The sequence below is a fragment of the Rhinatrema bivittatum genome, chromosome 1, assembly GCF_901001135.1.
Source record: "Rhinatrema bivittatum chromosome 1, aRhiBiv1.1, whole genome shotgun sequence".
Classification (NCBI taxonomy): domain Eukaryota; kingdom Metazoa; phylum Chordata; class Amphibia; order Gymnophiona; family Rhinatrematidae; genus Rhinatrema; species Rhinatrema bivittatum.
The window spans coordinates 698,916,734-698,942,156 of record NC_042615.1 but is presented as its reverse complement, the minus strand read 5'-3'; the positions used below and the strand labels follow the sequence as shown (position 1 = coordinate 698,942,156).

General features: G+C 44.1%; 1 protein-coding gene across 1 annotated transcript in view; it reads right to left on the bottom strand.

The window, feature by feature from the left end:
• Nucleotides 1-25,423, bottom strand: part of CMYA5 (cardiomyopathy associated 5) — a 165,266-nt gene that overhangs the window by 108,679 nt on the left and 31,164 nt on the right. Inside the window, 2 exon segments of the mRNA XM_029575603.1 lie at nucleotides 20,664-21,049; nucleotides 21,051-25,216. Coding sequence (XP_029431463.1) covers nucleotides 20,664-21,049; nucleotides 21,051-25,216 — 4,552 coding nt within the window.

Sequence of the window (25,423 nt, the reverse complement as noted above, 5' to 3'; positions counted from 1 at the left end):
ATATTATAGTTACATGCACTACTATGTTGCCAACCAAAAAACCCTGCAAAAAAGTCACTTGGAATCACTATGGCATTAAGCCTATTGTAACACGTGTTGGGTGTGGGTTTGGCCATCAGAAAGCCATGAATAAACAATTTAAATTACAATATAGTAAATCTTCCATATCAAATGACAGTACTCAAATAGTAACAACCCTACCTATGAAAAGGCACATTGTAAATATGACAGCAAGCATTAAAACACTTTAATTAATTTAATTAATTAATTAAATAAATAAATAAATAATTAATTTAATTTAATTTAATTAAGCATTAAAACACTTTAAATTCTCACTCTCTCCAGGCGTCACGCGCCGAGCGTCACGCGCCGAAGGAGCGCGTCAAAGGGGCCTGCCCCTTTGTCTCGCCCCTTCGTTGCAGCCCCGAGGAGCCCCGATCCTCTCCCGAGGAATACCCACAAATAAACAAAGGCTCCATACGGACGACACCACCCACCTGGGGAAAACTACAATTACCTGAAACCCAACTAACCTACTGCCGCCTCATCGAAGCCTAGGCCCAAGGAGGACCTATAGACGGTTCAAATAGCACCGAGACCAACAGTGAGTCATTTGCAACCGTTCACTTCTCTCGATTGTCTCCCTGGAACCATTTGACACATGTATCTGTTTCACTAGGATTGCTACCCTTCTATCTATACTACAAGTCTGTCTAAGAATACGTATATGGACCACAATACCATTGAATCATAATTTCAATTTGCCTCCTATTTCTCTTTTCTCCCACCCCAAAACATCCCTCTACTACTTTCCCTATGCTAATGTCTCCATGCTGATACCTCAATTTTAAAATTGAATCTTCTATGTTAATGTTTCACTAACATCCCACCCCCCTGCAGTGAACAATCTTACGACTCACACCTATCATCCACCTACCATACTGTAACCCATCCTTTAATCAGCATCATGGGTTATCAACACATCCAACACATTCCCACCATCACACATTTCTACACTTCATACAAAGGGCTCCGAGACACCGACCAAACCATACAACACAGATCACTTATACCCGTAATGGCTTCTCCCCTTACACAACTGATAGGCTTAATGACCTTCTCTATTCTACTTCTAAATGCTCAATCTATTGTAAAGAAAACCACTCTCCTATTTGACATACTTACTGACGAATCTCCTGACATATGTGCCATTACAGAATCCTGGTTAAAGGATACTGACACTGCTCTAATCAACCAACTCCCCACAGACACATATAGCATCTTCTCCATTCCTAGACCCAAAAAGAAAGGGGGTGGTCTACTCCTTGCCGCCAAAAAGAGATTCAACTTCTCTCTCCAATCTACCCTCCCCCCACCCAAATTGGAGATCAGCATCTTTAGATCCAACTCTCTCCAACTCTGCTTAATCTACGCCCCCCCTGGCATCCTAGAAAAGAACCCCTCCCCCCTCATAGAATACATCTCAAAAAACATAAATATTGCCAACCCAGCCATCATTCTCGGAGATCTCAATCTCCATGTTGATTGTGACCCCCTCTCCACATCATGCGAAACTATATTGTTAGCTATGAATGCCCTTGGATTCAAACAGATCGTGACTAACCCCACGCACAAAGCGGGTCATACCCTTGACCTTATATTTACTAACACCTTAATCCAAGCTGACCACCCCTTTTGTACGCCCATTCCCTGGTCAGATCACTACCGTATTGACAAATGGTGCACTATACAAGATTCCCCCCAATCCTCTCAACCTACAAAAACAATTAGTTTTCGCAAACAGGCTAAAACCGAAGATATCATAGAGGCCCTTTCAGAGGAACTACCTAACCTAGACCTTACAGATGCTAACTCCGCTACCTCTTCATGGTTCCAAAATCACCACCAACATAGCAGATAGACTCTGCCCCTCTCAAACCAAAAAAATCAACTTAGAAAAGAATAACAAAAAACCATGGTATGTAAATGAGCTTAAAACCATGAAACTGAAACTTCGTAAATTAGAAAAAACCTGGCGAAAGAACCGCCTCCCAACCACCTTATCACAGTTTCGCACCCATCTACACACCTACAGGAAGGCCACAGAAAAAGCAAAGAAAGATTTCTATGCCACAAGAATCCATCAATTCCAGTTCAACCCACAAGCCCTCTTCCAATACGTAAACAGCCTCATTACATCTCCAGACAGATGCAACCCCGACAATGATGATGAAACTAAATGCGAGAATCTAGCATCTTACTTCCTTTCTAAAGTGGAAACCATTATGGCACGCTTCACAGCTCATTCTAGCTCCCCAAACCCATCAGCACCTAAAAACACCCCAATAGACTACACCAATCAAAGCATACAATCACACCCACACTCAAAAAACCCAAACTCTTCACTATTGAATTTCGAAAACACATCTGCACTAGAAATTGAAAACACTCTCAAAAAAATCAAACCGGCCTATCACCCCTCAGACAACCTGCCCACCAACATACTAATCACGAGCCCGGCTATCACAGCCAAACACATCGCAAACATCCTGAACAAATCCATTACTCTAGGCCAAGTCCCAAAGCAACTCAAGCATGCCATTATCAAACCCACTCTCAAAAAAACTAATTTGGATCCCAATGAACTAGCTAACTATCGCCCAGTATCAAACCTCCCATTCCTCTCCAAAATACTGGAAAAGATTATCAACAAACAACTCACCGAATACATTGATGAACACAACATACTCTCCACATCCCAATATGGTTTTCGCAAACACCATAGCACAGAAACGCTACTCATCACACTCTCAGAATCCATACTTAAAGCCATGGACAACGGACAATCCTACATACTTGCATTGCTAGACATCTCCGCGGCTTTCGACACCGTCAATCACCTCACACTCATCAAACGCCTCATGGAAATTGGCATTGCTGGCACAGCCTTACTATGGTTCCAATCATACCTTAGCGACAGAAGCTACAGTGTAAAAATTGGTTGTAACAAATCCAACCCTGTCAAACTATCTCAAGGAGTACCACAGGGTTCATCCCTCTCTTCAACACTCTTTAATATATACCTCCTCCCCCTCTGCCATCTCCTCTCTAAACTGGGTATCCAGCACTTTATATATGCTGACGACGTGCAGATACTCATTCCTATTAATGATTCCATTACAAATGCAATGAAGATCTGGAACTCTGCTCTATCTGAGATAAATAAACTACTCTCCGATAATTTCCTTGCACTCAATACTAACAAAACAGAACTACTCATTCTTTCTCCTCCTAACAACCCCTCACGCAGTCTCTCCCCCATCCCCCTACTCCCCAGCTGCCCTCCTACCCTACAAGTCCGCAACCTTGGAATTATGATAGATAACCAATTTAACCTCAAAAAATTCATTTCGGCCACTATAAAAAGCGGATTCTTCAAACTCCACACCTTGAAGAGAATCAAACCTTCACTCCTCTGACTTCCGCACAGTACTGCAAGCTATGATCCTGTCCAAACTTGATTATTGCAATGCTATCCTCCTAGGCTTACCAAAAAGTACTCTACAACCGCTACAGTTATTACAAAATGCTGCTGCACGCATCCTTACCAATACTCACCGTCATGACCACATCACTCCCGTCCTCCAATCATTACACTGGCTCCCTGTAACCTCCAGGATAGTATATAAAGTACTCACGCTCATACACAAAGCCATTCATAACCATGACATGCAATGGTTCCCAGAACATCTCCTGCTTCACACTCCGACCAGACCCACAAGAACGCCTCACCAGGCCAAACTCCAGACTCCCTCTCCTAAGCTCATGAAACACACCTCCTTTAGAGAGCGATCATTCATCATTGCAGGCACTGCCCACTGGAATAAAATGCCTTCCCAACTACGCCAGGAACCTTGCCACAAAAAATTCAAGCACAATCTTAAAACATGGCTGTTCAAACTAGCGTACCCGGACTAACGAATTTGACTCCCTCCAAAGATGCAACATGACCTCCCGACTGACTCTTGCCCTTTCTACTTACTCTCCCCTCCTTCCACCCACTGTGAATATACTCCCCCTTCCCCTCCCCTATTATTTTCCCCTGCTAATTATTCTGATTGCATTGATGAACGCCCTTGTAAAAACTAGCATGTACATATGTATATAATTCTCGTACTATCTACTCCTGTCCCTGTTTACCCCCTCCCTGTTAAAAAATGTTATTATTGTAAAGCTTGTTGCTCAGTTATGTTACATTGTGAACCGAGGTGATGTTTTGCAAACGTGCCTCGGTATATAAAAAAACCCGTAAATAAATAAATAAATAATATACCTCCAGTCTACCTCTGACCATCACTCTGTCTTCATATTTCTTTTGCTGTCTGTAAGCCAAGAATTTTTTAATGGAGACTAAACACCTCACTCCTGGGTGCTAAACATTTTATGGTTTTGATTAAGAATGCATTCTCTGAATTTAATACTTATAAACCTGAGGGTGACAATATGCCAATTCTTAGATGGGAAGCTTTTAAGGGGTTCCTCCAGGGAAAGATAATTAGTTATACAAGTTTCATTCAAAAAGAGTATAGAAAGAAGATGGATAATCTTATGACTACCATTAGATATCTAGAGGCTCAGCACAAAAAGATTGTTTGGCCTGCAATCTGAAACTGCTAGAAGCAAACAGAAGAGAACTAAGATTCCTGGAATTTGGGAAAATTGGAAAGGCCTTAAAATATTTATGAGCATGGTGATGAATCTGGAGCCTTCTTGGCCAGAGCAGTTAAGAAGAAAATAGTAGAACCCATATTCTTACTATTAGGATATGTGACTATGTGGGCCCTGGGCCGAGGTGAGAGATGGTACCGCCCACGGGGAGGAGCCCAGTGAGCCTCACCGTCGGGAGGCAAGGTCTCAGCTAGGAGTGCGCAGAGCAACAGGTGCTGGAGAGAGAGAGTGGAGAGAAGAGGGCAGAGGAGCTAGAGATGGTGACCCCAAGGGGTGGGGCCACAGAGCATTAGCATAGGTAGCTGACGTCAGGTCTAGCTAGAAAGTCCTTGAGTAAACCGAGTAAAGAAACAGAGTGACACTGCCCGCGGAGTGGGGAGTTAAGCAGAAAGTCACACAGATGTAGGGGTGCCATGGGTCTGTGCAGTGGGGTATACCCACGGAGTAGTTCTCTGTAGAGATGAACGGTGATGGTCTGTAGAGCGGGGTACACCGGTGAGGATTCCTCAGTAGCTCTGGCACGGCAATGGTCCGCAGAGTGGGGTACCCCAATGAGGGTCCGCAGTAGCGTTGGTATGGCAATGGTCCACAGAGCGGGGTACTCACTGTAGTAGAGCAAAGTTCCAGAGGAAGCCCCAGAGAACGGGTCAAGGAGCAGTCCGAGAGGCAAGGCCCTCCAAGGAGAGGATAGCCATAGACAAGGTAGAGCCCCCAGAGTGTCTCTCGTCAAGGAAGCAGGAGCTGGAACGCAGGTCCAGAGAGAGCAGATTCAGCAATGAGGGAACTCGTTGCCAAGTCATAGGTAGGCAGGGCTAGCCGGCTTAAATGTCCATGAGAAATGACATCATCCAGGGGGGACACCCCCAAGGTTCCTGCCATGACGTGGAGAAGACTGGCTCGAGGGTGCGCATGCACGCCTATGGAATTCCCAAGGCAAGATGGCGGTCGGCAGGTCCATGCCGTGTGGGAAGGCCCGGGAACTAGGACGTGCAGGCCGGCGATAGCTGGCGGAGGCCGCCAATCTCCCCAGAGGAGTCGATGCAGGAAGGAATAAGGTAAGCAACAGCAGTCGCAGCCATCTGCGACAGACGGGCGTAACAGTACCCCCCTTATTAGGCCCCTCTCCGAGGGTTTGGGTTTTCTTGGGTGAGAGGCATGAAACTGCTTGATCAGCTCTTTGTCAAGGATATTGGCCGCAGGCTCCCAATTGTTTTCTTCAGGGCCAAATCCTTCCAAAGATATTAGGTATTCCCATTGACTTCCATGCTTCCTTATGTCCAAGATGTCCTGCACCTGATATGTAATGTCCTCTTCTGATACCAGAGGTTGGGACTCAGGTGGTTTCTTGGAGACCTCGGACAAGATGAGAGGCTTTAAAAGTGAGATGTGGAAGGCGTTATGAATCTTGAGTGATGTGGGCAGGCGGAGACTGTAAGTGACCGGTCCCAGCTGGCAAAGTACGGGAAACGGCCTGATGTATCAGGGAGTGAAGCAGGCTGAAGGCAGTTTCAAGCGAATGAAATGAGTGCTAAGTTTCACCTTGTCTCCAGGGTTGAACTGTGGAGCTGCCCGATGATGGGCATTGTAGAACTTCTTTGACTTCTAAGCGGCTTGTTGAAGAAGCTGTTTGGTGTGGTCCCATATTTGATGTAACTCTTGTGCTGTAGCCTGTGCCACTGGAGAAGATACAGACAGAGGTAGTGGAAGAGGAGGCAGAGGCTGGTGTCCATATACTACTTGGAAGGGTGAAGACCCTGTAGATGCAGACTGGTGGGAGTTTAAGGTGAACTCAGCCCAGGGTAGTAAGTCGGACCAGTCATTCTTCCGAGAATTCACGTACGCCCAAAGAGATTGTTTCAGGGTTCAGTTTGTCCTCTCTGTCTGCTATTTAGCCTGTGGGTGATAGGCTGATGTGAGGTCCAGGGCAATATCAAACTTTTTACATAGTGACCTCCAGAATCTGGCAGTAAACTGTACACCCCGATCTGAGAGGATGTGTCTTGGAAGTCCGTGAAGGCGAAAGATGTGGCGAATGAACAATTTCGCCAACTCCGGGGCTGAAGGAAGACCAGGTAGCGCCACAAAGTGAGCCATCTTTGAAAACCGGTCCACAGTAACCCAAATGGTATTGTTGCCAGAGGAAGCAGGGAGGTCCACAATGAAATCTGTGGCTATATGGGTCCATGGCTCACTGGGTGCAGAAAGGGGTTGTAAGAGACCCCAAGGACGGCCCGCCAGAGGCTTCTGATGAGCACAGGTGGGACATGATTCTACATATGCTTGAGCGTCTTTCTTCATGGTCGGCCACCAGTAGAATCTTTGGAGAGTGGAAAGAGTTCTAGCTTGTCTGGGGTGACCTGCCAACAAGGAATCATGTACCCAGCAGCGGATTTTCTTTCACAGTGGTCGCAGCTCTTCCCAGATGGCACTGTGAGCATGGTGGACAGGAGAATTTTAGTTGGGTCAATGATGTGTCGCGGCACATCCGGAACATCTTCTGTGGTGAACGAACGAGAGAATGCATCAGCTCAAGTGTTCTTATTGGCTGGCCGGTATCGTAGGAGGAAATTGAACCGAGTAAAAAAGAGAGACCAACAGGTCTGCCTGTGATTGAGGTGTTGTGTGTGGTGGAGGTACTCGAAGTTCTTGTGGTCAGTATACACCATGATCTAGTGCTGCGCTCCCTCAAGCCAGGGATGCCACTCCTCGAAAGCCAGTTTAATTGCCAGCAATTCTTTGTCCCTGATCCCATAATTACACTCAGCTGGGGAAAAGCGTCGGGAGAAGATTGAGCATGGGTGCAAGGTGTGATTGGCCGAATGCTGGCTGAGCACTGCGCCGACACTGACAACAGAAGTGTCAACTTCGACGATGAAGGGTCATCGAGGGTCGGTATGACACAAGAATGGCTCTTGTAAGAACGCTTCCTTGAGCTCCTGGAAGGCGGTCACAGCTTCGGGAGACCACTGAGAGGGGCTTGCCCCCTTACGAGTCATGGTTGTGAGTGGGGCGGTCAGTGTTGAATAGTGTTGGATGAACGACCTGTAATAGTTCGTAAAACCAAGAAATCTTCCACGGGTCTGTGCAGTGGGGTATACCCACGGAGTAGTCCTCTGTAGAGATGAACGGTGATGGTCCTTAGAGCAGGGTACATCGGTGAGGATTCCTCAGTAGCGTTGGCACAGCAATGGTCAGCAGAGCAGGGTACACCGATGAGGGTCCGCAGTAGCGTTGGTATGGTAATGGTCCGCAGAGCGGGGTACACCGATGAGGGTCCACAGTAGCGTTGGTACAGCAATGGTCCACAGAGTGGGGTACTAACTGTAGTAGAGCGAAGTTCCAGAGGAAGCCCCGGAGAACAGGGCAAGGAACAGTCCAAGAGGCAAGGCCTTCTGAGGAGCGGATAGCCAGAGACAAGGTAGGGCCCCCAAGAAGCGGGTACCCAGAGTGTCTCTCGTCAAGGAAGCAGGAGCTGGAATGCAGGTCCAGAGAGAGCAGATTCAGCAATGAGGAAACTCGTTGCCAAGTCGTAAGCAGGCAGGGCCAGCCAGCTTAAACATCCATGAGAAATGACGTCATCCGGGGGGGACGCCCCCGAGGTTCCCGCCATGACATGGATAAGACTGTCTTGAGAGTGTGCACGCCTAAGGAACTCCCAGGGCAAGATGGCGGTCGAGGTATCCGTGCCATGCGGGAAGGCCTGGGAACTAGGGCGTGCAGGCCGGCGATAGCTGGCGGAGACCACCAATCTCCCCAGAGGAGTTGATGCAGGAAGGCATAAGGTGAGCAACAGTGGTCGCAGTCATCTGAGAACAACGGGCGTAACACTTACTATTAGAAACAATCTGCTGATAGCATTCTGACCCTTTGGAATTGGAACGCTCCTTTGTTCAGTACTTTTCTGATCTTTATAAAGATTTAGTTATGGTTAGTAAGGATGTCGGAGGGTTTTTGAGACACATAGACCTGCCTACACTTCAAGATGCTCAGAAAGAACAGCTGTTCCCAACTCCTTGCTTGAAATTCAGGCATCAGTCAAAGTATTTCTGGGCGGGAAGTGTCCTGGCCTGGATAGATATCTCATTGATTTTTTAAAGAATTCTTGAGGAGGTCATATGATGTGGTGAGAGCGTGAGAACATGAACCTGTATCACAACACATCTGACCTTCAGGCTGTAAAAGGCAGAATTATAAAAATCTTTGCCGACAGTAAAGTGGGAAGAGACCTATTTGGAGCTATCTTAGACAGTATTGGAAGCTTCAATGGCAGTGAAACTGATATGCAACGAGAAGGGCAAGGCAGTGGTAGGCAAGATTGTGGATAATTTTAGTAACTCTCCATCCCCGGCAACGGACAGGGGTGAAATTGGAGTGGTGGCATCGTTAATTCTTAATGCAATGGATGAAAAATTAAAAAACATTCAAGCCCATTTCAATGAATTACATACTCTGCTGAAAGATAACTCGGAGCACTTGACTGAGGTTGAGGTGCACCTGACAGGGGTGGATGAGCGAGTGCTGACTTTAGGCAGGACATGGCGGCAGTTCGAGCAGAGGCGGTGAAGTCTCGAGCTAAAAATAGAGGACCTGGAGAACCGCTCACGTAGGAGCAATCTTAGATTCATAGATCAGGAGACACTGAATCCTGGCTGCTGTCAGCAATGGGTCTCTCCGGAACATGTGGCGTTCTTCAAGAAAGAAAGGGTGCATCATCTGGGAGTGCGTGATACTGGCCAGGGAAGGCCCAGACCAGTGATTGCAAAATTTTTACATTTTCACCACACAGAAGAAATCTTGAGGCAGTACTGGCATACGAGATCGCTGGAATATGAGGGGAAGAAGATCTTGGTGTTCGCTGATTATTCAGCAGCAGTTTCTTCAAAGCGAAAAGCCTTTGCCCCAATCTGTTCCACATTGGTGCAGCATCGGGTATGATTTGTCCTCCAGTTTCTGGCAAGACTGATAATGCTACTCATCTTTTTGAGACATCAATGGAAGCGGAGGAATTTTTTAATGCACAGGTAGAAAAGCACAAGAGAGATAAATTATGGCTTGAGGAGGAAGCCAGGTGAAAGCCCAGAAGCAACATTTCTGTGATGGATATAGTGCCCCAAATCAAGAAATAATTTCTTGGTTTTTTGTGCCCTTTTAGAAGCTTCGTTCTTATGATTATGAGAGAGATTTTTTTTCTTCCTAAAATAAAGGACAGTATGGTTATAGACTGACATAATTTTGTCCATGTATCAGCTTTTATTGTTGCTAGCGGGGAAGTGATATTCTGTTCTGTACTTTAGATGGGAGTGCATGGGATAGTGGGGAGTGGGACCCCCACACAAATGAAACACATTTCCTTTAGCTCATGTTTGAGTGAGTTTGGATGTTTTTGGTGGAAGGAGGAAAGGGATGGACAGGGAGGGGTTTGGGAGGGAAGAGATTAGGAAGGGGGGGGGACGGACAACAAAGGATAGGGGAGCACCAGAGGAATTTTGTCCAGAAAAATGATCATGATTTTGTCCTAGCCAATGATCATGGCTAGGGTTAGATGTGTGGCTTGGAATGTGGGGGGTATTGGTTCAGTAACTAAAAGATATAAAGTTTTACAAGATTAATAAAGATGGGGGGGGGGGGAGCGCTCAAGAGGCAGTGATTCAGGAAACAACTTAGATGTGGCTGAACATCAGAAATTGTGGAAACAGTGGTAGGGAACATGTATTCAGCACAGTCAGGCACAAGAAAAGCAGGAGTGGCTCTTCTCATTGGGAAGATGGTGCCTTTCCAAGACACAAAGTTAATTGCTGATAGAGAGGAGTGATACCTCATGGTGGAAGGTATCTTATTTGGAAAGCCCATAGTGTTTTGCAATGTTTATGCCCCCAATAACCACGAGCACTCCCTTTTTGTATGTTTTTTTATTCATATCTTATAGCAAAGATATTATGCTGGTGGGAGGGGATTTTAATTGTGTCTAAATAATCAGCTGGATCGTTCTCCTGCAATGATGGGCCCACTGAAATCTGCTGGGAGGAAATAAACTATTTGTGCCACAGTTTGGATCTAGTGGATGCATGGAGAGCACTTCCTTCCTTTAGAAGAAGAGTTTACATGTGTCAAGGGCTCACAATACACAATCCCAAATTGATTATCTTCTTGTGAAACGTGAGGCCTTCTCTAGAGTTTTGGCTTTAAAAATTGGCCCTCTTATTTTTTCAAATCATGTGCTAGTGTGGATAGATTTAGATGGTTTCCATCCCATTGGTTCTGGTCCAGCCTGGCGGTTCCCAAGGGATTTGTATAATGATCAGACATTCCGGGAATATTTAATTAAGCAGTGGGATAATTTTGTGACTAACAATAGTGCACATCAAGATTCACCAATACTGATTTTGGAGATCTCCAAGGCGGCGTTATGAGGGGATATGATTTCTTATCTTGTAGCCAAGAGGAGGGCCACGCAACCAATATAGTAGGGGTGTGCATTCGTATTGAACATAAATGTAAAACGCTACTTTTTTTTTTTTTTTTTTAACTTAAAAAAGTGATGAGACATAAACGATCGGATTTCCAACTTATTCAACATAGCTATGTTGAATAAGTTGGAAATCGCGATTGTTGATCCAAAATAAAAATTTAAACCCCTCACCTTCCTAAATCCCCCCCCAAAGACTTACCACAACTCCCTGGTGATCCAGCGAGGAGTGAGGACGCCATTTCTGAAATTCTTTGCGAGGAGCACGTGACGTCGGCGCCACGTTGGAGTGACGCGGCGTCACGTGATTCCCCGCGGGTTTGCGCCGGAACGCTCGTTCGGCCCAAAAGGAACTTTTGGCCAGCTTGGGGGGGTCAGGAGGTCAGGGGTCAGGTATTCCCAGAGCCGGACAAACAAGTCCCTAAATATGTTGCGAACTGGGACAGCCACCACCTCCTTAGGCGAATCCTCAGACTAGAACATCTCCAGCATCTTGTGCCTGGAGTCCTCCTCCATCCAAAGCTGAAAGGGGATGGACTCTGCCATGGCCCACACATGTCAAATCCTCGGGAGGGGATCAACACCTCTTCTCTGGAGGAGACGGCTCAGAGGGCAGGTCCTCAGAGTCCTCTGAAGAAGACTCAGATGCATCATCACCCCACAGGTTGTAAGGGGCATCCTCCTTACTCAGATTACCTGTGGACACCGGTCGGGGAACACAAACTATGCCCTTGGGCACCTGGGGCACCGAGGACCCCAAGGGCACTGAGGGCATCAGAGACACTGAGGACCCCAAGGGCACTGAGGGCATCAGAGACACTGAGGGCTTTGAAGGGCCTGGTAGGGGTTCAGGCAATGCCAGCTGCAAAGATGGCCATAGAAGAGGAGCTACCAGCCCTGACAGCCCACCCTCATCAAAGAAATCGGCAATGGGAATGGACACTGTCTGAGGCAGCATTGGTGCCCTCCAGGGCATCAAAGGCACCCGGGACACCGGCAGCGGCTGCGTCAGTAGCGCACTGAGGAGCAAGTCCAAGCACTCCAGCAACAGTGTCAGCACTGATGGTGTAGGCTCTGGCATCAGTGGCAGCCCTAATGTGGCCAGCGGCTTGATGCATTGTAGGACTCGGTCAACCACCAACCTCACTCTGCGTTCTAACTCCTTTTCAAAACGCTGCCAAAGACAGGTCAGTCGGAGGAGGAAGAGGCGTGACTTGGACCCCCGAGGGAGAACATAAGACCATGCCATACTGGGTCAGACTAAGGGTCCATCACGCCCAGCATCCTGTTTCCAACAGTGGCCAATCCAGGCCATATGAACCTGGCAAGTACCCAAAAAATAAGTCTATTCCATGTTACCATTGCTAATAATAGCAGTGGCTATTTTCTAAGTCAACTCAATTAATAGCACATAATGGACTTCTCCTCCAAGAACTTATCCAATCCTTTTTTAAACACAGCTATACTAACTGCACTAACCACATCCTCTGGCAACAAATTCCAGAGTTTAATTGTGCGCCGAGTGAAAAAGAACTTTCTCCGATTAGTTTTAAATGTGCCACACGCTAACTTCATGGAGTGCCTCCTAGTCTTTCTATTATCCAAAAGAGTAAATAACTGATTCACATCTACCCGTTCTAGACCTCTCATGATTTTAAACACCTCTATCATATCCCCCCCTCAGCCGTCTCTTCTTCAAGCTGAAAAGTCCTAACCTCTTTAGTCTTTCCTCACAGGGGAGCTGTTCCATTCCCCTTATCATTTTGGTAGCCCTTCTCTGTACCTTCTCCATCGCAATTATATCTTTTTTGAGATTCGGGGACCAGAATTGTACATAGTATTTCAAGGTGCGGTCTCACCATGGAGCGATATAGAGGCATTATGACATTTTCTGTTTTATTCACCATTCCCTTTCTAATAATTCCCAACATTCTGTTTGCTTTTTTGACTGCCGCAGCATACTGAACCGACGATTTCAATGTGTTTTCCACTATAACGCCTAGATCTCTTTCTTGGGTTGTAGCACCTAATATGGAACCTAACATTGTGTAATTATAGCATGGGTTATTTTTCCCTATATGCACCACCTTGCACTTATCCACATTAAATTTCATCTGCCATTTTGATGCCCAATTTTCCAGTCTCACAAGGTCTTCCTGCAATTTATCACAATCTCCTTGTGATTTAACTACTCTGAACAATTTTGTATCATCTGCAAATTTGATTATCTCACTCGTCGTATTTCTTTCCAGATCATTTATAAATATATTGAAAAGTAAGGGTCCCAATACAGATCCCGGAGGCACTCCACTGCCCACTCCCTTAGACTGAGAAAATTGTCCATTCAATCCTACTCTCTGTTTCCTGTCTTTTAGCCAGTTTGTAATCCACGAAAGGATATCGCCACCTATCCCATGACTTTCTACTTTTCCTAGAAGCCTCTCATGAGGAACTTTGTCAAACGCCTTCTGAAAATCCACGTACACTACATCTACCGGTTCACCTTTATCCACATGTTTATTAACTCCTTCAAAAATGTGAAGCAGATTTGTGAGGCAAGACTTGCCTTGGGTAAAGCCATGCTGACTTTGTTCCATTAAACCCTGTCTTTCTATATGTTCTATGATTTTATTTATTTATTTATAACTTTTATATACCGAGGTTCAATTAACAAGATTAATTATCACTTCGGTTTACATTACAACCAGCCAAAAAATAACAGAGACAAAGTCTTGTTTTACAATGAACAGGGTAGAATAACCTGGAAGAAACAATGAACAGGGTAGAAATAACCTGTAAAACGTAAAATGGGTGAGGCAAGTATGGAGAATAGGGTTTGTATAACTTGGGCGAAAAGCGGGGAAATTAAATAGCGGAGGACTGAGAAGGCCTCAAGTTGGATAGTGTACACATAGGGGCGGATTTTCAGAGCCCTGCTCGCCTAAATCCGCCCAAAACCGGGCGGATTTAGGCGAGCAGGGCCCTGCGCGCCGGTAAGCCTATTTTACATAGGCCTACCGGCGCGCGCGGAGCCCCGGGACTCGCGTAAGTCCCGGGGTTTTCAGAGGGGGCGTGTCGGGGGGGCGGGCCCGAACCGCGCGGCGCTTTCGGGCCCGGGGGTGTGGCTACGGCCCGGGGTGGCCCGGGGGCGTGGCCGCGCCCTCCGGACCCGCCCCCAGGTCGCGTCCCGGCGCGCAGGAGGCCCGCTGAGGCGTAAATCCCCCGACAAAGGTAAGGGGGGGCTTAGACAGGGCCGGGTGGGTGGGTTAGGTAGGGGAAGGGAGGGGAAGGTGAGGGGAGGGCAAAAGGAAGTTCCCTCCGAGGCCGCTCCGATTTCGGAGCGGCCTCGGAGGGAATGGGGGTAGGCTGCGCAGCTCGGCGCGCGCCGGCTATACAAAATCGATAGCCTTGCGTGCGCCGATCCAGGTTTTTAGCAGATACGCGCGGCTCCGCGCGTATCTACTAAAACCCAGCGTAGTTTTGTTTGCGCCTGGAGCGCAAACAAAAGTAGGCCTATTCGCGGAGTATGAAAATCCGCCCCTTGATGCGGATAAGAACCAAGGCTGAGGTGAGTAGTTATGGGAAGGCTTGTTTGAACAACAGAGTCTTAAGTCTCTTCTTAAAGGTGATTGGACAGTGTTCCAGTCTTAGTTCAGGAGGGAGCAGGTTCCATTGCTTGGGGCCCGAGGCGGATAAAGCTCTTTTACTGAAGGAGTTCTTGATGGTGGGTGCTTGAAGAGAGCCTCTCTGGGCTAGTCTTATTGGACGGACTGAGGTGTGGAGTTGCAATGTTTAGAACACTTTCCACTATTTTTCCTGGCACTGAAGTCAGGCTAACCGGTCTGTAGTTTCCCGGATCGCCCCTGGAGCCCTTTTTAAATATTGGGGTTACTTTAGCTATCCTCCAGTCCTCAGGTACAATGGATGATTTTAAGGATATAGAAAAACAGAAACATAGAAATGACGGCAGAAGAAGACCAAACGGCCCATCCAGTCTGCCCAGTAAGCTTTGCACTTTTTATTTTATTTTTTCTCATACTTCTGTTAGTCTTGGCTCTTAATAACCTTTTGGTTCTATTTCCCTTCCACCCCCACCATTAATGTAGAGAGCAGTGTTGGAACTGCATCTAAGTGAATATCTAGCTTAATTAGTTAGAGGTAGTAACCGCCGCAATAAGCAAGCTACACCCATGTTTACTAATAGGTCTGAAATTTCATTTTTTAGTTCCTTCAGAACTCTGGGGTGTATAGCATCCGGTCCAGGTGATTTACTACTCTTCAGTTTGTCAATCAGGTCTACCACATCTTTTAGGTTCACCGTGATTTGGTTTAGTCCATCTGAATCATTACCCATGAAAACCTTATCCAGTACGGGAGACAGATATCCAGCACCAGAATCGGTGGGGATCTCCTCGGGCCCTTGGCCTCAATGGAGGGCAATGCCTCCTTGGTCCGGGGCTACTTGGAGGGCATCACAGCCAGTGCTAGTGCTTTCCTGAGCTTAGTCTCGTGCGAAGATGGAGACCAATAACAGTGTTTCCTAGACTTCCCATGGTGCTTGACCTGGTCTTTCCCCGGTGCCGAGGGAGATGGTGATGATCCAGACCTGGAATGAGAAGAAATAAATGCAGTCCGGTCCCCAGCACCCAACTCGACCTGGGGACCCGGCTGTGGAGAAGAAAGCTCGGGAACTGGTAGCCACCGGTTCCCCTTTCCCCAAAGACATTGATGCCCCTCATGCAGAGATCGAGGGATTGGACTTCCTGGGGTCAAACAGCTTGTCCATTTTATCCAGGCATGCTTGGCAACCCTTAGAGGTCATCTGGGCACAAAAGTGACACCCCCTGATGCCATGCCATGCCCCAGGCACAGGATACCTTCCTCGTGAGGGTCTGTGATGGACATAATCCAGGGGTGACTGGGAGCATCGGCGAAAGCCCGACAACATCATGTCAAAAACAGTTTTAAGGTCTTACATAAACCGTAGCCATTTGAATTTTACATGATTGGATTTATATATGCTATGTTCTTCTGGGCTATATTTCTTGCTTCTCCTCTTTATGGAACATCCTCTCTTTTCTTCTTTTGCTGTACACACAGTTTGGCTGTTAACTGAAGCATGTTTTCTCTTTTATATTCACAATTTTGGGCTGTTGCTGAAGAGTATTTTGGTATTGTATGCTGGAAAACTTTTATATAAAAAGAGTTTAAAAAATGGTGGGGGTTTAGTATGAAGTACTAGAGGCTCTAGAAAAAGATTGGGTGAACTGGCGATTCTAAGTATATATGCAAGTTTATACAAAACAGTATGGGGCAGATTTTCAAAGGCTACATGCATAACCTGAGAAAATCTGCCCCTGTGCGCGCCGAGCCTATTTTATGTCCTGGGGCTTGCAAAAAGGGGCGGGACGTGGCTGGAGCCTCCAGGCACAGTGGCCATTTGCCGCTGTGTCTGGGATCGTGGGTCGGCCATCGGCCGGCGCGCGTAAGCTACTCCTGCCATGTGGCAGGCGCAACATACCCGACAAAGGTAAGGGGGTTCTAGGTAGGGCTGAGGTGTGGGTTAGGTAGGGGAAGGGAGGAGACGGTAGGGGGAGGCGGAAGGAAAGTTCCCTCTGAGACCGCTCCGATTTCGGAGCGGCCTTGGAGGGAACAGAGGAAGGCTGTGTGGCTCGGCGCGCGCAAGTTGCACAATTGTGCACCCCCCTTGCACGCGCCGACCCTGGATTTTATAACATGCGCATGGCAGCGCGCGCATGTTATAAAATTGGGCGTAGATTTGTTTGCACCGGGTCGCGCGAACAAATCTACGCCCGCACGCACCTTTTAAAATTTGGCTCTATATGTGCATATATTATAAAATACCTGCCTTGATGATTTATTGTACAGTATCATGATTATTTCACATTTAAAAGTATGTGTGAATGTTTATAAAATAGATAGAAAAAGTATGTGGTTTCTTGCATTGGAAACATACGTGCGTACTGAAACATATGTGCATGCTTTCAGAAATGCATGGTATTTTAGAAACTGTGCAGCTCCCACTGCATGCCCACTTACACAGCCCAATGTTGTACTACAGATAGGTTTAAAAGTTGGGCTCGTACTTTTATTTTATAATAAAAATCACACTTGGTTGCATTACTTTGGGTTCTTAATAATTATATAAAAAGAAAACACTCTCCAGGTTCTCAAAACCTGTGACATTACTCTTGCAACTGTAACATCATTCAAAGGATAGGGGTGGAGGTGGAAGGAAAGAGGAACTGGGATTCAGAGACAACTAACATGAGCCATGACTTTTTTTTTTTTTTTTTACAGTCTGGGTTACTGATGCGCAGGCATTAAAGAAAAAACCCAGGACAGCTTCTATTGCCAAGTCCATAAGCAAAGCACGTCAAGCAAAACTGACTGATATATGAGGGTAACCTGCATGGCACGGCATGGTAGATTCTTCCATAGGAAGCTTGCTGGGCAGACTGGATGGACCATTGGTCCCTTTCTGCTGCCTTTTCTATGTTAAACTGTATCTATCTATCTACCTATATACACACACACAAATGCTGGGAACACTCATGAAGTAATTTAGAAGAAACTTCATACAAGATTATTTTATTTAAACATATGTTAAACAGTTTTCTAAGAAATATACAAAAGTAACAATATTTACTACTTTATGAAAGAAGGTACCTTCCTCGTACCTCAAGGATGAGTTACAAAAAAGTACATATATATCTTACACTTCCAGAAATTCAATATAATACTTATTCTTTTTAGAAGTGTCTCATATCCAGTCCCCAAAATAGGCAATCTCTTTATACTGTCCTGCCAAATGGTACACAATGGTGAAAAATATCAATTTATTTATTTGACATTTTTATCAATTATACAAATTGTAAAATCAGTTGATATCCAATGGCTCGTTAGAGAACAATATTTTGAAACGGGCAGGTTCTCCCCGGTTCCCCGAATTGTAGACTCTGTTGATATACAGTGGCACTTTAGATCTCCCTGCTCCCCAACAAAGGACTTTGTTTCATCACAAGATGGCTTCTTCAGGAGGAAAACAGTACATTCTATCAGAGACCCATAATAATCTGCTTTGTTAGGAAAACATTTCTGTGTGGTACTGTCTTGTCATACTGTTTGGAACTTGCTGAACACTCAGACTTTATATACAGACACAAAACCTCAGCCTTCCTCCTCCAATAACTTTCTGATAGGGAGCCTCTTTTCTTCTAAAATTAGTTCATTAGTATTCCCAGTATTTGTGTGTATATTTTCTATACTTGAACACTTGAATTAGTGATTTATTCTTCCTATTTTTTTGTGACTGTATCTATATCTATATTTACAGTATAAATGCAGCTATAAAACAAAAGCTACAATCAAAGCTCAAAATGAGGGGGAACTGGGGCAGGGGAGAAGACTGAGGGGTGTGGGTGTGGGGGTGGTGGTGGGTGATAGCCCTGGCTGAAGGTTAGGCCTGTGTAGGTTGCAAGGTAAACACAAACAATAGATGCCTGATCTTTTTCCAAATGTTTATTAAGCAGAGACGTGTTAAAAAATCGCCCAACTCAGGCCGAGTTTCACGGTTCAAAACTGTGAGTAAAGGAGGCAGTGGGACCAGCACAGGAATGGCGAGCATGTATGAGCCCTTTTAATGTCCCATGGTGCACACTGTCAGCTGTGTAATCTGTTTGCGCCTGCTAGTTCCTCTGTTCTGGAAGTATCTTAAATAAGGACAGAGTCACAGAGAGGGAGAGTTGTATGGGGGTAAGGGGTTAGGGAGGGGAGGACGTCACTGAAAGAGATGGATGCCTGGGGAAGAAGGAGAGGATGCTGTCATAGAGATAGAGAAAAGGAACTGTGGAAAATGGAGATGGGAAAAATGGGATGAAGAGGAGAAGGGTGAAAAGGGAAAAATAGAGGAAGGGGTTCGTGGAGAGGTGAAGATGGAGAATGGGAGGGAGATGAAGGACTGAAAGGCATTTCAAATATAAGGCTGAGAATCAGAGACAGGAAGAGATCAAGGAGGGGAGAGACGGGGAGAGGGTAGGAAATGATTTGGATTTTAGATAATTAATAACTCTCCTTTACAAATCCAAAATTGATGAAGAGTTACATTCAGGTACTGTAGGTATCTTTATACCTCAGAAGGCTTATAGTCTAAGTTGTTACCTGAGGTAATGGAGGATGAAGAGACTTGCCCAAGGTCACAAGGCGCAGCAGCGGGATTCTCTGGTTCTCGGCCTGCTGCACTAACCACTAGGCTAAAGAGGTTGAAAGCGACAGAACACAAGAGGGAAAAGAAGGAACAGGAGAGGGAAAGATAGAGGGGCAGAGTTAGAGCCTGAGAAGAGAGATGGAAAGGTGTGAGATGAAGAAGAGACAGGCAAAATGGGGAGAAGTGAAGAGAATGTTAGAAAGCAGAGAGACGCCATAGAGAAGAGGAAGTTTAGAAGTGAGATTAGAGAGAAAATGCTGAAGGGGAAGAAGAAATGGAGAACAAAGGAAAGACACAGATAGAAAGATAAAAAGGACAGACTAGGGGAAAGACTGCAAACCCTGTGATGAGAAAGAATTCAGCCCACAAATGGTTGGCAAACACTTTATTTTCAGCATAGTTATCTGAATATATGACACCTTGCTGCATTAAACATATATTTTTGTACAATTTTTATTTAAAACTATTTGTGTAATACCTAACAAGTGCTCTGCTCTACTATTTAAAATGTACCAAATGCCATTTTCATTACACTGGGATCTTTTGGGAGAGGTTGGCGGGCATGGTGCTTGCCAGACTTAAAACATCCCCCACTCCCTGAAGCCAGCATTACATACTCAGGCGGTCTAGAACCAGAGGCAGTAGTGATGGTGGCAGGCCCAAAGGGAGAATCAGCCCAGGAGGGCTGGAGGCAGCCATGACGGGAAGTGTGAGGGGATAAACTGCAGGGTAGACAGACTGGTGAAGTTGAGCTGGGTTTGGGGAGTGGAGGAAGGGAGGGAGAGTGAGATTGGTGGGGGATGGGCTGGGGTAGTGTTTTCCCACATACAGGAATGAATCTCACCTGTAAGCCAGCTATACGAGTCCTTCATGTCCTTGCTGCTTTGCTCCACTCTAGATATTCAAACCCATGCTGGTCAGCCATGCCCTTGGCCACCATACCCTTACTCCGAGTTCCCTTTTGTTAACCTTTTACAACAGGTGCACAAGTACCCATTCCACCAACCAGAATATACTTTATATTGTGTACTCGTCTCCATTGCTTTTTCCTTTCAAAGAATACTGAAATTAAATTCCATAAATAAAAGCTTACACCAGATAGAGAAAGGTCCATTTTGTTATCAATCATAAGACTTCACTTTGAGGAATTTACTTTACTTTACTTTTATAAAGGCTAACAAACATTTTTTTTCCAAATATATGTTTGTGATCAATTATAAAAATATTCATAGAAATTCTTACCGTCATCTCAGCAACAGCACTATCCAGTGGTATCACGTCATGGTCTTTATGCACACCAAAAATCTTGTCAATGGCAGAGATTGGGCATCTGCATGTGTAGCAGTAAGTATTGACGTGAGGCTTTTTCAATTCTTTTTCAGAGTACTTATCGTCAGACAATTCCGTTGTTACCATTTCAGGGTCTATTATCTCAAAATCAGAATTTTCTTGTTCCTGATCCGCAGAAACATGAAGCTCTGCATCACTGACAAATTCATAAGTCCCTTCACTAGCACGCTCAGAAGACTCTCTGTCCTCAGAAAGCACAAACCCGTCTTGCGTACAGTCAGAGAGCATTTCATCCTGTAATAGTTCATCATGAGTAATAACATTGGAGACTAGCAAGTCAGCAGTTTTTTTCACCATAGGTAAAGTCTTGCTCCTTTTTGGTTTCTAACTGCTCCTGAAGGTCACCCATGTCACAAGCAGAATTTTGTGAATCTAGGTTATCAATCGTGTTATTGGACTGAATTTCAAGTGTTGAAAATTCAGACTTATTTTTTAATACATTTCGCAAGGCTTCATCTTCTGTAATTAATTTTGTAGCATCTAGTCTATACATGTTATTATTCATTGTTACCATTTGTTCTTTCTCAAAGAAATCAGGACTTTGAGTAGATTTATCTGCACTCTTTTTCAGCTGCACACTTTGGGAACCAGCAACATTTTCATCATCTCTTTTTTTAGCATCTTCCACTTTTTGTTGAAAATGCTCTGCAACTATCATTTTGCCATCAGTACTTTCCTGAACCTCTTGGTCTAAATTCACTACACCACCTGCTTCCAATGACTCATTTTTTTCAGGTTGAGAAAACTTGCTTATCGCATCTTTTTCTATTTCTGACATCTGTTGCAAGATAGGGCCCTGTGTAAGATCCTTCTCAAGACCGTTGTCAGCATATTGAATATCTTTATTTATATCACTAGATATTCTCCTGAAAGGTACAAAAGTCACTGAATCTTGTAGTTTATCAGATGTTTTAAAAGGTTCACATTGCTTGCTGTCCTTTTTAATTTCTTGGCTACAAATAATATCATCTGACTTATCTTGACGATATGTTTCTCTGCTGCCAAATTCTTGTTCTCGATATGTGGTTACCTTGTGATCTAGTACTTGATTGGAATCTGGACAAGTTGTCTGCACTGATGATTCCCTTTCTTCTTCTGTAAAGTTGCTTTCTTCTAGTCTATGTTCAGGAATATCATTTCCTGGACCAAAATCAGTCAACTCGTCTTTGCCAGAAACATGTGTTTCATAAGTGATCACTTCAACTTGATCAGCAGCGCAAAGTTTGCTCCTTACAGACAAACTGATATTTTCCTCTTCAGTTTGTAGATCTGACACTTTTTGACCCCTGACAGTTCGTTCTTCTTGGGCACGTAAAGATTGCTGCTCGTTTTCTTTATGCAAATCCGTGATACCCTTGGAAACAGTGTCAGGCAGTTCTTCACTTAAAACTTCTGTTGCCTTAAGCTGCACTGGATCATCTTGCTGGTCAGACATATCTTTCACAATTTGTTTAGATTCTGTTACATCAAATGGAATTTCATCTTTTAGAATGTATTTTTCAAAATATATTCCAGTTCCATCATCTGTATCAGAACTTCTGTTGGGAAGAGACGTTTCAGAATCCATACTTTCTTCATCAGACTGCTCACTGTCTTTTTTCTTTGTATCTCCTGTTGCATCTTCATAGAGATCTTTATATAAAAATGCCAAAGCAGGTGGTTCTTCCAGAAGCTCTGGGTTAATGTATTTAATATTTATAGGAAAGAACATGGAACGTGACAGTACTCCTTCTTCAGTGCTAAATAAGGGCGTACCTAGTGGCTTTACATTTTTATTTGGTATAGTTATGTCTGTTTTAGTCTCACTGTTAAAAGACTTTTGACCCCTTAAAACCTTACGAGAGCTGATAGGGGATGGTAAATCATTCTCCTTTGTGGTTCCATAAAATGCTTCTTCAAAATTGTAATAGTCAGCTTCCAACATACTAAAATCAGGACTGTCAGTCAAAGAAATACATTCTTCTGTCTTCTTCTCTGGGTTTTCATTTAGAACACTAACTAAATCTTGTCCAGCTGGAAATTTTTTTATGCTTGTCTCAGTTGGAACATTATCATCAATTAAAGTGTACTTTTCAAAGTAGTCCATATCATTACTACTTTTCTGACTTTTCAAAATTTTACAATTAATTTCTGCTGGAATGACTTCTTTATTTTCAGTATCATTTTCTTTCAATGGCTCTTTTTGTTCAGTGTCATCCTTCTTCTTGTCTAAAGCGTTTACTTCAGATTCATGATTAGAAACTGTATCACCTGCACTCCGTAACAGTTTTGCTTTGAATATGGGGTTTTCTTCTAAGTATTCTAATTTATCTTGCATATGTTTGCATTCTTCTTGATCCACTGAAGAAATTTGTGGAGGAGCAAGGATATTTAATATCTCATAACCTTCAGAAACAATACTGAACACATTTGTTTGAGATTCAGGATCATTTGCACCTTCAAGTATTTTCCCAGGCTCCTGCAATTGACCAATGTTTGGTTTCTTTGGTTTATTCAGCATTTCCTTTGGCTTTGTGATTTCATCAACATTTTGTATTTGAATATTTTCTGAAAATGGGTTACATACTGCTTTATCTGAGACAGACGAAGAGATAGTTTGTTCACTACCATCATTAATTAGCTCATTCTGTACATTATTAGAAGGCTGACTTGATCCTAAACTAGGTATCAAAGGCAAATCTGGTACAGAAACATTAATTTTGTGAATTTGTGCTTCATGACAATTATTACTTGAAAGAATACCTGGCTTATCTATTAATGAGTTTGCCATCCTGGATGAATAATGTTGAATTTCTTGTTTTCCCAATTCGTAGATATGATCACAAGATTTTTCCGATGCCAAAATTGTCATTTCAGGTGAAGTCGATTGACTTGCTTTTTCTGCTTCATCCATAGCAAACATGGAAATAGATTTTGATCGATCTGATATCAGCTTTGCTGTGACTGGTGAATAAAGATGAGTGTCCAGCTTTTTTGCTTCCGTGGTGAGATAAGATGACAGACACTCAGACTCTTCTGGCATAAATTCTGATGTAACTGGTAAATAAACTATGGATTCTTGTTTGTTTGCTTTATCCATTTGATCTGACTTCATCTTTGCTGTGACTGGTGAATAAATACAAGTGTCCAGCTTCTTTGCTTCCTTGGTGAGATATGACGACAGACATTCAGACTCTTCTGGCATAAATTCTGTCATAACTGGTAAAACTCTGGTGTCTTGTATCTCTGCTTTATCCATATGATATGATGGAACAGATTTTTTCCGTTCAAGCATCAGGGTCACAATATCAGCTAAAGAAAATGGAATGTCTTGGGTCTCTTCTCCAGAATCTGAGAAAATACATTCAGAATTACCCAACTCCAAGTCTGCAATCATAGGAAAAGGAAGATGCATTTCATGTTCATTTGATTTCTCAGTAAGTGATTCCACTATAGGCTTTGACTCTTTTGGCACAAACTTTGTTGTCACTGGGGCATATGCTATAATTTCTTGCTTCTCTATGTCATCAGTTGGATGCAATAAAGGTTTTGATTCTTCTGAAAACTTTGCAGAGGCTGGCAAACATGCTTGAATGTCTTGATTCGTTGCTTCCCCAGTCACATATGGAATAGTTTGTGCCTCTTCAGACACCAGATTTACTGACATAGGTGATAAAGGATGAATTTCTTGCTTTGTTGCTTCATCAACAGAAGATGATGAAATAGCATTTGAGTGCTCTGTGATTAAGTGTGATGCCTCATAAGATAAAGCTTCATTTCTCGCTGTTATATCAAGGGGTGATATACAATGTCTGGACATCTCATTAGATTCAACATTAATTAGGTCGGGTTGTGTAGTATGGCTGATAGTAGCATCTTTTTCATTGTCAAAATGTCCAGGCTGTTGTAAACATGGTGAAGAAGGGCTTTGGTTTAGGGAGCTTTGCATTTCTGCTTCTTGATCTCTTTTCACTTGGGATGGAAAAACTGGATCATCATCATCACCACTTTTCCAGATAAAATGTGGAGGTACTTCTGGACTTTCTGACACTGTTTTTTCTGTAACATCATGAGTACATCCTGAATCTTCTGTTCTGTCTGCCGTTTTTGATTCCTCCAATTTAATATCAGAAAATTCAGGCTCTCTGTGGCTCAAACCTCCCTTCACACGTGAGGACAGTAATGCACGATCCGAGGATTTCAGAACTTTCTTCCTGCGAATTTTATCTTCATCCATGATAAAAACAACTTTTCCTGGAGGTGAGCCTACAGATGAACTTTCCATACTATACACATCAGATGTAGTACTAGCTTCTGAGGCCCACGGTGTAGAACATCTACTTGAGCTGGTTTCCCACATTATTCCACTATCTTCACACTGGACTGTCACCATCGAAAAGGAAGGATTGGACATGATGCATTGTAGCTTAGGTTTCACATCTTCAGACTGGGTAATGTCCTTTAAACTGCAAGGAACATGTAAAATCAAATAGTAATGTGTCTAAATAGTAATTACAGTGCAATCAATTAATTAAAATATTTATGTTGCATGCAATACCAAATATAAGAACGAGTACCAAACTATTTTGTCAAACAAGCTTATGCATGCCATCTTAACTAACAATTAAGAGTAGATATGACATTTCTCAAGATAATACAAAACTGCTTCCGAA